This window comes from Plectropomus leopardus, chromosome 24 (genome assembly GCF_026936395.1).
Source record: "Plectropomus leopardus strain MGB_pleo_1.0 chromosome 24, ASM2693639v1, whole genome shotgun sequence".
Taxonomy (NCBI): Eukaryota; Metazoa; Chordata; class Actinopteri; order Perciformes; family Serranidae; genus Plectropomus; species Plectropomus leopardus.
The window spans coordinates 15644082-15659360 of NC_142199.1; the positions used below are offsets into that span (position 1 = coordinate 15644082).

The window sequence follows — 15279 nt, forward strand, 5'->3', positions numbered from 1 at the left end:
CACCAGGCAAGTGCAACAATGCACCAGCAGGCTTATCATGCTGTTATATATAAGATTGACTCTGGATTTTGGGTTGTTTATGTGGCCGATTGGTGGTTTTTTGTTTATCAACTCACTTTCACCTTGCCAGAGTTTGAGATTATTTACTTCTCCTGCAAACTGCGAGTCAGCACTTTCCTCCAGCCGCCGTCCTCGGAGGATTAGAGACTAGAAAAGAACAGATTTTATGTCTGTTTCTGTTTCAGTCCATCCAACCATGACTGTAGATTTACAAAGGAAACCGCTGCTGAGTCATGCTGTTTTTTAAGACAGAGAAGGTCAGTTTCTTGTCTAAAAGTATCTCTAAAGAAGGTGTCACCTGATGTATCACATTAGGATGCTTAACTACGTTTTGCTCTGCAGCTCCACATAAATATTCAGGTCAGACATGCTCTGACTAAAGCTGTTTTAGTTCCTTTCAAAGGTGCGTTCTCTCATTACACTGCACCATGTAAACCAGCTCCATCGCCTGCTTATTAGATTTAGTTGGACAGAGAACATTCTGCTAATTAATGCTGCCGGCAGGCCGTGTGTGAGCGCCTGTGTGTGTGTGAGCCAGGGTCTGTCTGTGCCTGTTTCGGAGCGTGCTGAACTCAGATCTGTGAACCTCATTAGTGTTTGTGTGCGCATGCTTGTGTGCATGGTTGCCAGTGTGCAGCTGAGAAATGTAAATGTTATTTCTGTTTGCGTAAGTGTGTGTGTGCATGTGATGTGTGTGTGTGTGTGTGTTTGTCTTTGACCCTCCGCTGAGGCAGGATATGCAGGCAGACTGGCAGAAATTTGCATCGGCAGCAGCACCGGGGATCTGTTTGATCTGTCCACTTATAACACGTCAGGTGGCCTTCCTGCAGAGAACCTGGGCAGCTTTCTCATTTCGGAGGGAGAGGGACACGCACAGATAGAGAGAGAGAGAGAGAAATAGAAAAAACAAATGAGGACTAGGGTGGATTTATTCACACTGACGGAGGAAGACAGACAAGGACATGGAAAAAGAAAACTTAGAGAAATAGTGACGGAGGCAAAAGAGAAGGCAATGTAAAACTGTAATAACAGACAGAGATTCACTGATGTACATAACAACCATTAAACAAGTTTCGAAGAAATAACATCCATAATATGCGCAAGATGTTGACATCAGCAGGAGGAGAGCGAGTTAATGTTAGCTGCTGACGGTCGGTGATGATAGAACCATGGATGTATAAAGAGAACTGGATACAGTGGTGTAGGTGGGCCACAGTCCTTTCCTATTAAAGTTGCTCAGTGGTGCATGAAGGCAAAAAAGTTTAATTTCCATGATATGAAATTACCCATATCTTTCACATTATGGGGCCCGCAGAGCAGGTGAACCAGAGACATCCATTTTCCAGAGGTTGTGACGTTAAAAGAAATGTATCCACTGATTTTCAGACGTCTCTTTCACAATATAATTAATGAGAAAAAGTCTTTTTGGGCCGAATGGCATCAAGTAATGGACCCAGAAGTTGCGCTTTTGGCCACTATGTCATATTGCTGTCAAAGCCTCGAGCTGTTCCTGGGGCCCGGGCGTGAACTAGCAGCTAACAGAGATAGCACTGAGTTACACTACAATGCGCTCAAGCCATATTCAGTAAAAATGCGCATTGGGTGAAGGTAAATTACAAAGTTCTTATGATGTGTTAAGTATAATCTTGTAAAATGTAGCTTTTTGGCAAGAAAGTTAAATAAATACAGCTGTTTGAAGGAGAATTTCTTTTATGTTTTTACAGCGATATCAAATACAGATTAGAGACAATATTGTAAAGTAAACAGGCTTTAGAAGCAGATCTTTATCTTTTTAAAAGATGTTTGTTGTTTCGTCAATTTGTATCATTGAACAACACAAAAAACACTTGTATCGGCTACTGGCCAAATTGTTATTTCACAATCTCTATTAACAGATTGATTTTTAATTCAGTGCGGCGTCTTTTACTTGAGCATCATCACAGATGAACTGAATTGACTCTGACTTGTACAGCTGACAGCGCAAGCAAATGTTGTCATCTTAACATTTGGATGCAAATTTAAAAAGCACAAATACGCTGGCACGCAAGTCAAAATACACAATCATGCACACACAACCTGCCACTAAATCTCTTGTCATCCTCGTATTGTCACACACACAAACAGCACCATATATTACTCTTCACACACACCTACGCTTCATGTAAACACACTCAGTCTCACACGCTCTTCCTCTCTTTCATATTCACATCGTTCCAAAACAATGTGACATGCAGGAAGAAAACATTTATTAACGTAGTGATGAACAAAAAAAGTCAACAGCAGTAATAAGGCAGATTAATATAAAAATGAATGCACAGCATCCACACACTTACTCCTCACAACCTAATTAGTTGAATTAATGTATTTTTTCAGCCAAATTTATTTATATATCTCCTTGTCCTCTCCTTCACACACACACACACACACACACACACACACACACACACACACACACACACACACACACACACACACACAACCATCAAGCCGCCTCTCATTCTTATATTGCCTAAACAAGCCCAACCATTATGCTTTCTCGAACATAATACTTAGCTCCGATGAATTATAAATGCCGATGGTTTCCAAGCGGCTTATTTTTAGAGCATGCCTCCGTGCGTACACACAAACACGCACATACACTCGCACACAGATTGCTTTACAAAGCTGGGGTTACGTCCCCTCCTGAGGCATGCAGAGGTTAAACACAAAGCACTCTCTCTGTAGTGTGTAACTGAATTTTTTTGCGCCTGTTGAACCTCTGTGTCTTTTTGTGAATGATGAGCACGTGTGTGGAGAATGTGCAGGTGTGCGTGTGTCTGATTTTGCCTTTAAACTCACCCACAGGGAGACATTCAGTCATTATGAATTCATCCTCTTTAGGTAAAGCTTTTCTCTGTATCTATACTATACTGGAAAATGGCCCCTGATGATGCTGTATGATGCTGCATACATGGCTCAAAAGGTCCATCTTTAATTGTTGTTTCCTCTTTTGTTGTTTATATGAACTTTCCGCACTTGAAATGTGAGTTAAGTTTGTAAATTTGCCATTTTGAGAAGCAAATCTCTGTTTGTCAGAGCTCTCCACGAACCGGCAGATTGTCCTCAGCACAATAAAGATTTCATTTGAATTGAGAAACATCTCAAAGTTGCTTTGTGCTGCAGACAAATGAAACTAATATCCAACTTGGCGTGGGGAGTTTGCTTTTCTCTTGAGTGCTCACTTGTTTCCATGGAGACGGACTTGATCATTTTAATTTTAATTTTCAAACAAAGTGAATTGTCAAGATTCAAATAATAGAATGCTCGTTATTGTCACTGCTGCTCGTTGTGGTTTAGGAGATAAGAGAGACGCGTTTGTGCTTTCATATCAACAAATTGGCTTCAGTTGAGGTGCTGAAATACAAGTTAATGACTTTTTTTTATTAGTCACAAGGTCTTTTGTAGAGAAATACATCAATTGGAAAAGTTAGGGGTAAATCATGACATTTGTCAGTATGAAACATTATCATCTAAATTTTCCTCCCAAAATTTAAGGAGGCTTTAAATCAGGGTTCCTGCAGATCCTTTAGAGTTTCCCACACATTAGCAAATTTGTGGCGGCATGCCACAATTAAAACATCTGCTGCCACGTATTGATTAGCGATGTCAAAAGTTCACCCGTTGACTAAGAAAAATACTTTTGACTAGTTACACGTGTCGATCTATAGGTTGATTGTGCTCTTCAGTTTGTTTCTTTATTCCGTAGTTTAATGACTGCACCCAACCCAGGTCTGTTAGGCGCTAGCGAGCTAGCGGTGCAGCTCATTACTGCCAATAACGCCGCGTGGGTCTACTAGCAGTGCTGTGGAAACATTGTGCCCACCCTCCAGTTTTCCCCCCAAGCTTGCCCCAGTGAATATCAGCTCAATTTTGAGCTGTCCCTTTAGCATTGTTGACTTATCAGTTAGCTCCCTTTTACTACCACAACATAGTTAACAATGCTAAAGGGGTTTTGCGGTCAAAGTGAAGTAACTTACTCACTAGGGCGATCTTGCAGGGAGACCAGAGGGTTAGCATAATGTTCCTGCAGCAATGTGGTCTTCCACCGGGATGCCGTTTCCAGCTGATCGCCGAATGAGCATCGCCGCTAGCAAGCTAGCATCAGCCTCCATGCAACCAGGGTGGTGCTCACTGAAGAGCAATTGAGGAACCATCAAAGACCAGAGGCTGGGCAGTGGGCACGTTTCTACTTGACAACACAATGGCCAGTTGTCTGTCAGAAAAGCCAACAGAAAATAAAAAATAAAAGTCAAGACATTTACCACATGAAACATCAAAATCTCACCACCTCCACAACTGATAATGCCTAAAATGCAGCGCTAAAGATGACTAAGTCAATGGAGCGCCAGACTTTTTGTATTTGCCAGACCGTTTTGTATTTCACGTCTTAAAAATACAAACCTCTTAGTTAGCAGTTAATGAGTGTCGGCCTTTTCGAAAGTAAATTTTATCAAAACTGACATCTCTGGTATTCATTTAATATTTTCAGAGCTGGAACGTTAATTTTAAGTGATATATATATATATACTGTATATATATATGCCCCTTAGTGATGCACAACACCTCACTCTCAGTGCGCAGAGTGTACTCTGGGCACAGACGGAGCAGCAGAATGTATTGCATTAAGGTAATCCAAAAATGTTTTATGTCACAGTAAATATTTGTAAAACACGTAAGTAATTTATATCAGTTCATGTTTTTTGTTTGTTTATTGTAAAATTGGCATTAAAAAGGTATTTTAAAGTCATCCGCTGTTGGAACCCTGTGAGTAAATAAATAAATGAAAGTAATGGCACCATCCAGCCATGGTGACACTGATATACTATTAAGAGCAGTTTACTGCTTCGCCCAGCAGAATCTGGGCTCCCTGATACACAAATCAAACCTTAGTCTTGTGAAGCAGTTGTTTTGTAATGTTGCTGCACAATAGGATTTTAGAGCCTGACAAAACAATACGAGAAAAAGACTGAAGACTGTTTTTCTGCAATTATTTTTGTCTGCGTAGGTCCGTGTGTGGCAGTGTGCATGTGCATATTTCTCAGCACACACAAATTTGAGCAGAGTTGAAGTTGAATGTGTTTGTGCAGCAGTGTGTGTCTGTGTGTCTGTATTCCCCCAGAAAAGAAATGCTGTAGGCCGGGTGCCTGCTGGGTGAGCTATAAATAGCCTCCTGGTGACAGCAGGACTTAGAGCCTAATGTGCGGGAGAGCATCTTCCAGAGATGTCCATGTTCATTATTTATAACTTAATGTACATTTCATTTTCTACATCAGTAATCCTGATCATAGCTTCTGTACATCTTATCCAGCCAGCGCTGGGAACCACAGAAACCACTGTTTAAACTTTTTATTAGAGTCAGGCAAGCCAAAAATATCTTTTTTTCCTTTTTTCTGAGTGATAATATTACATTCAACGCTGAGAGAGGACAGCTAGTATAAAGAGCGTACCATCTCTGTTTCATCTCCGTTAACCTCTTGTCGGCTGTTTGATAAATGAGAAACATTTAGACACGAGGCATTAGCAGCGAGCAGGGTCGCATTAAATTTACCTCCCATTGCGAAGCCATCGGCAACTCTAATACAGTAATTGGGGTTTAAGAGCTGAGAGCAATTCATTTTTTCTACAAGACTGAGAATTTAGGGAGGAAAGAGAGAGTTTTCTGGTTGCTGTATTTTGGGGAAATACATACCAAGCATGTATTGTGCTTTTTGGTACTCATGTTACATAGTGATGACTGTGGATTTCAGTCTTAATTTGGGACTTGACTTCGCATTTGTCAGTCTTGACTTGGGATGTGACTTGGCATATGTGAGTCTTGACTTGGGACGTGTCAGTCTTGACACGGGGCTTGAGTGCAAAGTCACCTCCATGTTCAGCACTGTGTGCAGACAGTTGAACCGCTCTGAATTTTCGCAGCGCTCCTTGAATGTGAACTTGAGCTGAATAGCTGTTTTCTGTGGACGTGACTGTAGTAAACTGTGCGTACAGTACGCAGCAGCAGGGCGGACTCGGGGCATGTCTGGATTTATGAAATCATTCTGCTCCAGAGGCTGTCCTCTCAGAGGACCTCTTGACCTTTTCACCCTTGTTCCTCTTCCAGGGCATCTCCGCACACACAGCTTTATGTGGAGTAAGATGTTTGAATGTCAAAGAGTGTTAATGGAAAGCTCCAGGGTCAAACTGTACTGCATCTGAAAAACTGCTCTGTTACTTGAAGTCTTTGATCTTTTTTTGTTTGTTTTTGCCCAGAAACAAATTAAGTTATGAATTTTAAATTAGTTTTTATTTCAGATTTATGGGGCTCAAATTGAATTATTCTATAAGTGAACAAAAAGCGAAAGTTTATGACCCATTTCTAACTTTAATTTCCTGTTGGTTAGGTTCAAACTTCCTGTGCGCCACCCATATCATCCCCGTGAAGAACGAGGAAGGCGTGGTCATGATGTTCATCCTCAACTTCGATTACATCCTGGATGAAGGCAGCAGCGACTCACTGAACAGACTCAACCACACCTCGCCGTCCAAAGCTGACCAACGTGAGTAACAGGCTGCAGAGATACCATGTCACATGACATTTATGGAAGCCGTTCTTCTCTAATCCTGGCCTTGTTGCTACCGTTCTGTAGATATGGAACTACAGATGTTGCATTTAAGAGGAACAACACCTTAATTTAGATCTACAATATGTTATTTCCAGTGATGGGAAGTAACAGCGTTTACAGTGCTGTGCTTAAGTACAAATTTGGAATTTGAGGACTTTTTTTTTTTTTTTTTAATAATTATGACGGGTTTTGGGGGTGTTTTTTCCTGATAATTTCAAGTTTTTAGGGTGTTTTTATTTTTTTTAGGTGTTTTTATTTTTTTAAAATAATTTTGAGAGTTATGGTATTTTCTTTCTTCATAATTTTGAGATTTGGGGATTTTTTTTAAGTTTATTTTTTTTATTTTTTTATTTTTTCTCCTTTTGTTCTAATAATCTTACGGTTTTGGCTTTTTTTGTTTGTTTTAGCACTTTAACTTTTAATACTTAAAGTATATTTTCCTGATTATACTTACTTGCGTCTACTTAAGTGACATTTTCAATGCAGGACTATTAGTACTATTAGTAGTATTAGTGCATTTACTTCGTAAATGATCTAAATACTTGGTCCACCACTGGTTATTTCCATGGCCTGGAAAATTTGAATCAATATTTGTGAACACAAACTTCTCTTTTTCAAAGCCAGAAACCAGAGAAGTGAGTCTCAAACTGGTGATGTCATCAAGTATTCAGTCTGGATCTGCTCCACAGACAGTGAAGCCTGATTTTTGGACCGACAGAATATTTGTTTTCTTTGTTACACCCAAATGAGCCTAAGTCTATTGTAGTGCTGTGAAAATGTGCCCGTATACTCAGAACATTCCCGTGGGTGCTCTCAGTGTCATCACCTGGTATTAAAATGCATTTCGGTAATCTGAACTCGAGCGGTTAGCTGAGACACATCACTGTTCATACCTGTGTCTATCATGTGTCTCAGCTGCCAGTTTGTTTCCCATTCTGTCACTGCCAACGTTACCTATGCCAGAGGGTGAAAAGGCAAAAGACGTTTTTTTAATTTCACGTCTTTTATTTTTTTATTTATTTTCTAATAAGCCTTTTGAAAGTAAAACTGACATTTGTAATCAGGGTGCCTTAGCATTTACAGTTCAAAACATATGTGGTCAAAAGCATCCCAGATCGCCTCAGCAATTGGTTAGAGTGATCAGATGACAGTGCGTCTTGATGGTTGTTTTACTTGGATGTAGCGCTGTCCACTTTTAATCAGATCGCCTAAGAAGTTAATACCAGGTATAAACAGCACATAGAACATCTTTACCAATTTATGTCCATGGAGCAGCTCCAGACTCACAAATTTGAGTTTTTGCACTGTTGCAGTTGTTCATGATGGCTGATATTTTTGGACAGTTTTACACTGTAGAATTAACATGCATGAATTCTGAAAATGGGCGTAGTACTCCTTTAAAACCATACTCTCTCTGTTCCCTCATGTGGTGTTTGCACTGCAGCTGAAGAACACAGTTGTCACATGATAAGAGTGGAAAAGCAAGGAGGGAGGAAGGGAATGATAGTAATGCCACAGCCACTCGTGACCTTTTCCTCGTAACCTTTTCCCACATACTCATCAAGTTGTGCCTCTTCATGACATGAGCCAATTATTTATGTTGCACTCCCTGCTAGATACTATAAAGGAGACATTTGTCAGGTTTCCCTGGAAAACCTGGAATTTCACAATCACATTTTCCAGGCCTGGAAGAGTTTGTAAAAATCACTTAAAATTTTTTAAAAATCATGGAATTTGGTTGTGTGTGATGAAATTAATTGTTAGTTAAGTAATATAAAATTGCAATTTTTTTTTTTCATTTTTATTATTAAAACATGGGAAGAAGGCAAGAAATGACCCAAAAACCAGCAAGGAAATAGTAAAGAAAGTGGTTAAAAAAAGAAAAGAAAGTTAAAAGAAAGAACATTACTTGAAAAGTGAAAATAAAGAGAGAAAAAAAAAACTACAATTACCATAAAAATTTGGAAATTATTGGGGGAAAAAAATGAAAAGAAAGTGATATTATTTTTTAAAAAAAAAAACAGCAACAAGGAAATGACTAAACATTATAATAATTTAAAATTTGTAATTATAATATTCAAAAGCACTGTTTTTCCTTAGCTTTTTTAAATCCGTTACTTTCTTGCAATTTGTGGATCATTTCTTACCAAGTTGCTGGTTGCTTTTTTTACATTGATATTTGTCAGTGTGTGACGCTTTACGGTCACATACCTGTCTTCAGTCTCTTTTTTCGTTTTATCTCCCCCCTCATTTTTGAGTTGGACCTGAGTCCTTGAAAAGTCATGGAAAAGTTCTGAAATGTTATCCATGAAAATTTGTGAGATTTGTTTAGTGTGATGCCTTTGTAGCACAGAGCTGAAACTCACATCATGTAGCGTCCTTCACCCTTTGCATTCATTCCCACTTGCAGCAGTGCACTGCAGGAATCCCCTGTTAGACAGCTCCTTTGGCATGTTGACACCAGCGTTTAGCAGACACTGATGTGTTAGCCTGCCATCATCTCAAAGGTCTGGCCCAATTATAGCTCATAGCCTGCCAGGATGGCCTGATGAACTACCGGAGCAGTGCTGGAGAGCGCTCTTCCCAGAGCTGTCGGTATAATCGTGTTTAATGCAATTCCCCCGCGGTGCTCTCCAACATGTTCTCAAAGCCTCCTCTCTCCTCTGCGCCTCCCTCTTCCTCCACTTGTGTCTTCGACATATAAAGGAGCAGCATGGAGGAGCAGAGGTCACCTCTAGATGACTGTAATTGGATGAGGCCCTAACAGGCTGCATGCCTCGTGGGGTGTGCGGCGGAAAGAGTGGGGATGCGTGTGTTGAGTGTATAAGCAAGAGTGTTTGTGTGTGTACACTCAGACCGCTGCGAAACCATGCGTTACTGAGTAAGCTTTTCAATTTGAGAGAGTGTGTGTGTGCAAGAGTGTAAGTGTCACTGATAAGGCCTTCCTCATTCGCTTTTCTATGGGAGCTAATTGCTCAGCCGGAGCACAGGGGCAGTCCCTGATGGAGCCGGCCTCTCTGAATTACACTCTATTCATGCCTATCTGAATATCTAAGTGGGCGTCCCTGCAACTCTGGTGCTGAGGTCCAGATTTGTTCACAAGGTCGAGTCTCAGCGCCGGACACCGCCTCTCTCTCTCTCTGCCTACACGCAACCTCTGCCGTCACACAGATTACCAGAGAGAGCTGGTATTTCATCACAGCGCTCCCTCAGTTAACTGCAGAGACCTTGTGCTGCGATTTTTAACTGGCAGATGAACAGAGGCCACAAATCATAAATATCTGCATAATTTACGACATCACTGATGAACAAACTGCTACAGATTTAACTCGGTGAAGCCCGTGGTGGTACGTTTCCCATGAATAGCTCTGCAGTGTGTGTAGGAGCGGCTGTGTGAGCGGATGATCCATGTGTTGCATTACCTCGGCTCCCTCCTGGGAACGTGCAACCAATCGCTGCTGCTTATCGATTGCCTTTGTCGCTCAGCGACGATCCATCCATTCTGCCACCATCTTGGATTCTCCCAGCAGGGCCACTTCAACAGATCCATTAATAACACACACGTACACAAAAAGACAAGTGCCGCTAAGTATATTGGCTGCATCTCCACACTGGTGGTTTAAAGGGGAAAGAGGTGTAAAAATGTTTCAATTATTTCAGAGCTTCACAAAGCTTTGCGTCGTGTTTCATACATGTTAGTAGAAAGGCTGTCAATTGTTTTTTTTTTTTTTTTTTTAATAGTGATTAATTGCGAGAAGTGTCGATTGAAATTAATCACTTTTTTTATGCATTATGTTTTCGGTTCCATCCGTCTGTCCGACATATTCTTGTGAACATGATATTTCACTTCCGAGGGAATTTCTTTAGATTTGACAAAAACAGTCCCTTGGACTTATTGATGATTAGATTCTGTTGGTCAAGGTACCTGTGACCTCGTCTGTCTCATTCCTGTCAACATATCTCAACACCTTGAGGGTGTGTTCCTTCAAATTAGGCACAAATGTTTGAGTGGAATTTAGGATGAACTGATTCGATTTTAGTGGTCAAAGGTCAAGGTCATGGTGATCTTGCATTTGTCTCATTCTTGTGAACCACCCTGGGGAAAATTTCTTTTCTTTTTCTTTGAGACAAACATTCATTTGGACTCAACAATGAGCTGATTAGACTTTGGTGGTCATAGGTCAAAGGTCAGTGTCCTTGTGGCCTTGCCTGTCTTATTCTTGTGAATGCAATATCTCAAGAATACTGTGAGGGAATTTATTCAAATTTGACACATTTACTTAGACTCAACAATGAGCTGATTCAAACTTGGTGTTCAAAGGTCATGGTCACTGTGACCTTGCAGCTGTCTCATTTTCAGTCTGCAGTCATTTAGCAGTGCTGTAGTTAACATCTTCAATTTAGTTTAATCCACAGGTCTGTGGATTGTGCTTTGTCGGCTTTGGCGATGCGGTTTCCCGCTGACATCTGTCTGATGTACCCGTGTGCTCAGCTTGTAGGTGGCTGCAATTTCAAGACTGTTTAGGGACGGCAATATGCAGAAATATTCAAATACAATAAGCGAAACACGTATCATAGCAACCAGACACAACAAAATTACAATAATACGGGACATCGCACTGTGGAGCCACCCTTCACTGCAGGGGACTTTCTATGCAACAGCTGGAGTGAGATCAAATGAATGTATGTGTTATTATATGTTAATTGATTTTTATACAAGTAATATTCATACTGATTAAATTTTTTTTTAAATCAGTATCTACGATCCTTGTAATTAAAGGCCAGTCCCATATAGACGCCGGTTGCGTTTCATGATTGAGGCAAATTAAAAGCGTTTGTTTTACAATATAACTAATTTGTCAGCTCATTTTAGCAGCCATTTTCCCATCAGCATCCTCTTTTAGCTCTTTACTACAAACACTTTACAGTCCCTCAACTGGAGCTTCACATAACCTCGTGAGGAGCTGTGAGGTGTGCGCACCAGCTGTGCAGAGCCGAGTGTGCCCAGAGGACACACCGGCAGCCGCCAGTCTTGCTCTCTTTTTGCTCCAAACTGCCGAAAAACAGCAGCATATTTTCTTGTAGAGAAGATTAAATGTTTGGTGACAATATTTCAACCACCTGAAGACCATCTGTGGTAAAATGTTGCCAGTCAAGTGTGCAGGTGTGTTTTGTTTCCACGTGTGAATATAGACTAAGATGCATTCATTCTCATCGTGTTTACTGTCACGCTCAGCCGCCAGTTGTCTAATTAGGAAAAATACCATAAAAAACACAAACTGAGGCTGGCTGCAATCAGACTTTAATTTTCTCTTGCTATAAATGAGCGTGGGGCAAAGTGGGGACACAGCAGAATTATCTGTTATTCTCCAGAGCTGGTGAGTAATAGGAGGACTGGGAGCCCAGGTAAAAACTCCTTAAGGTAAAAAAAAAAACCCTGCATGCAAATCAGTTAGTAAGCGCATTAACTGCACTGTTGCTTTTTATTCGTTTAACGTCAGCAAAATCACAAGTACAAGCACAGAGAAACAAAAGGATACAAAGCCGTCTTTGTGACGCTTTTTTTTAACAGATTATTGTTCTCTTTCTACTTTTTCCAGGACATCTGAATCATGCTCACATTACAGGGAGACATTCCCACTCCCCAACATGGGGATCTGAGGGCCCAATTAATATTCAATGCAAATATTACTATCCGGTATCATAGCAACAACGGCCACTGAGCGTCCATTGGTTGTGTAAAGCCGCTGGTGAGTTTTTGCAGGGAAAGAATGAGAGGCTTGGAGAGGGAGTGAGAGCACACACACACACTCACCCCAGTAACAGCACTCAAAGGGCAGCATATTCCTGCAAGGTTCAGCCCTTTCAATATCACAAGCAAATATAGCTGCACACGATGTTGTCTGCACGCACCGTGAATGCATGACTGAATTATGAGCTAATTAAAAGATTTGGGGGGTATATGTTTATCCTCCAGGCGCAGTAATTAGAAACACAGCTCTGAGCATGTGAGCGCTCACGAGCTGCCATTCGTTATTTCGCTAAGGTGTCGTTTTAACAGTGGAGGCCCGTGTTGAAATCAAACTGTCGGAAATGTGAAATGCCGGAGCCGCGCTATTAATTGGGAAAAGTGTCAGTGTTGTAGGATTGCGGTTGGTGTGATTGCAAAACAGTTTTTCGTTTGGAGGGAAAAGTGTTTGAGTCAGCCCCGCTAAACAGAGCTTTGCTGTGTGCAGACTCTTTAGAATATAAATTGGGTGTGCTGGTTTGGGATCAGCTTCAGAGTGATGAATCAGATGGTATTTTTGATCAGCGGTCTTATCTGCCTCAAAGCAGCGAGCTCAGATGAAACAGAACTTTGCTCACGATTCTTTAGCAGAGACAAGACGACCAATTCAACTGCATTTCATGTTTTTTAGAAGATATTTCAGGGCTTTTTGCCTTTAATTGACAGGACAAGGGTTTAAAATGGTAAGCTTGATTGTTGTTGAAATTAACAGATTAATCGTCATTTTTTCAAATGAGGTTTTTAAAAAATTGTTGTAATTTCACATGTTAAATTCTTAACAACTGATTAATTGTTATCATCCTTAGACAGGACAGTTATCAACCAATTAATAGATCAAATTTTATTTGTTTAGCACCTTTCAAACAAATCAAATGCAAATCAACGTGCTTTACAGTTTGTTTGAAGAAACAACAAACAAGAATAACAAATGAAATAAGCAAAAATCGATCTTAGAAAAGGACCTTAAACATAAAGTAATAAACCATAGAATAGTGATATTAAGACACTACATAAAAGCCAGACTAAAAGACTACTTTTATGTTAAAAATATCAATATTATCCACTCCTCAAAAGCACGGAGGAGGGAGAGAGAGGGGATGACATGCAGCAAAGGGCCAAGGTTGGAATCGAACCTGTGACCGCTGCAGCAAAGACTTAGCCTTTGCACATGGGGTGCCCGCTCCACCAGATAAGATGTAGCCGCACTCCGCTGCAGATTGGAGCTCTAGCTTCACATCCAGCTCTGTATCACCAGTTGAAGGCTAATGATCATTTCTAGCTTCATCAGCATCTGGATGGAGGTTTAATTTAAACACACTACACCGACCCAAGAAGACACGGGGCATTGTGTCTCAAATTACTTTATGTCTCTCTCCTCCCTCTCAGTCTCACCCCCAGTACAAGGAGTAATGAGGAGGAAAAAGATGCACGCTGCTCCCTCCTGAGCTTCAAACAATCACTTTATGTTCTGTTTTACCTCCTATTAAGTCTTTGAGCACATCCTCCACTGCTGCGCTCTCTGCATGTTGCATATGGAGTGATTCATAAAACTGGGCCGTCTGGAAATGGGCAATAGAGTAACTGCATCTTGGTTCATATTTGATCATCACTACCTAGTTTTTAAGCATTGGATTTGTGTTTGGTCTGAGAGTGAGAGAGGGGTCGCTCTCTCTCGATCGGCATCTATGCTCTTTGTGTCCGTGGTGGCGGGCAAACAAAAATGTGAAGTATAGTCTGTAGTTGAGATTAGACTGAGAGCATGAAGTGCATCACAAGTGCATCACAATCCCTGTGCAAATTAGCCTAGTTATGTGCAAAGTGCGAGGAATTGAATTCTCTGAAGAACTTCCTTAGGCGTTCGGTACTGCAGTTTGAGTAACAGCCCTAGAGCCAGCAAGAAATCTGTCAGATGACGCGTTTGAGCTGAGAGATGAGCAGGAAGATCTTGTGAGATGGAGAGAAGTTTACCACAGTTCATTTACACATACTTACCTCCCTGTTCTGATGCAAAGCTGGTTAAGTATCTCTTGTGCACATATACAGCACAAAGGGGACATCATGATATGGTTGTTTCATAACTGTAGGCGTGCGTGTCGTGCTTTTCCTTGAATGAGTTTAAACAGGACCTTAGTTTTCACTGTAGCTTGTTTTCGAGGAGTGAGACGGCGCTCTGATATGTACGGCATATGTTCAGGCGACTAAATGATTCACAACATGCAGGCCACAGTTTGCGGTCCATATGTGAAATCCTGCGCCTCTCTTTCTCCGTACACGTTTGCAGATATAGTTAGATGCAACTAAATGTGCCTATTTGTGAATGGTGTGTGCATGGGTGTGTGTATAACAGAGCGTTAATTTTAACTTTAAACTACATTCTTGTGTTTTTTTCCACTTTTTTCTTGCACAACGGTCCCTCAGAACGACCTACTGTCAACACTCGGTGTTACATCTCCATCATCTCCCCAGGAGCTGTCAATCACTCATTCAAACACTGCACATAATCTGTTCCAGGACTCACTCCTCAACGCACCACTGCCATTATAATATTTCACCAAATGTCCTCCTCCATGAATAATTGAAGGAAATTGAATCGTGCCTGAGGCAGAACGGCGTGTGTTTTGATCTGCCAGGGTCTTTTTAAGATAGCTGCACTGGCAGGCTTCTCCGTGCTATTGGCAAACAAGTACGAGATATCAGCGGGGATATTGAAGACTGCAAGCAAGTTCTGCTGCAAACACACCATGAAAACACAACACAGGGTCGGTGGGGGTTATGTCGATCCCACTGTCT

The 15279-nt window shown here is 41.0% G+C and overlaps 1 protein-coding gene across 4 annotated transcripts in view; it reads left to right on the forward strand.

The window, feature by feature from the left end:
• Nucleotides 1-15279, forward strand: part of kcnh7a (potassium channel, voltage gated eag related subfamily H, member 7a) — a 98708-nt gene that overhangs the window by 28802 nt on the left and 54627 nt on the right. For all 4 annotated transcript variants that reach the window (XM_088074434.1, XM_042512823.2, XM_088074435.1 and 1 more), the window contains exon 3: nucleotides 6480-6635. In XM_088074434.1, the coding sequence (XP_087930560.1) occupies nucleotides 6480-6635 (156 nt within the window). The remainder of the gene's footprint in view (nucleotides 1-6479; nucleotides 6636-15279) is intronic.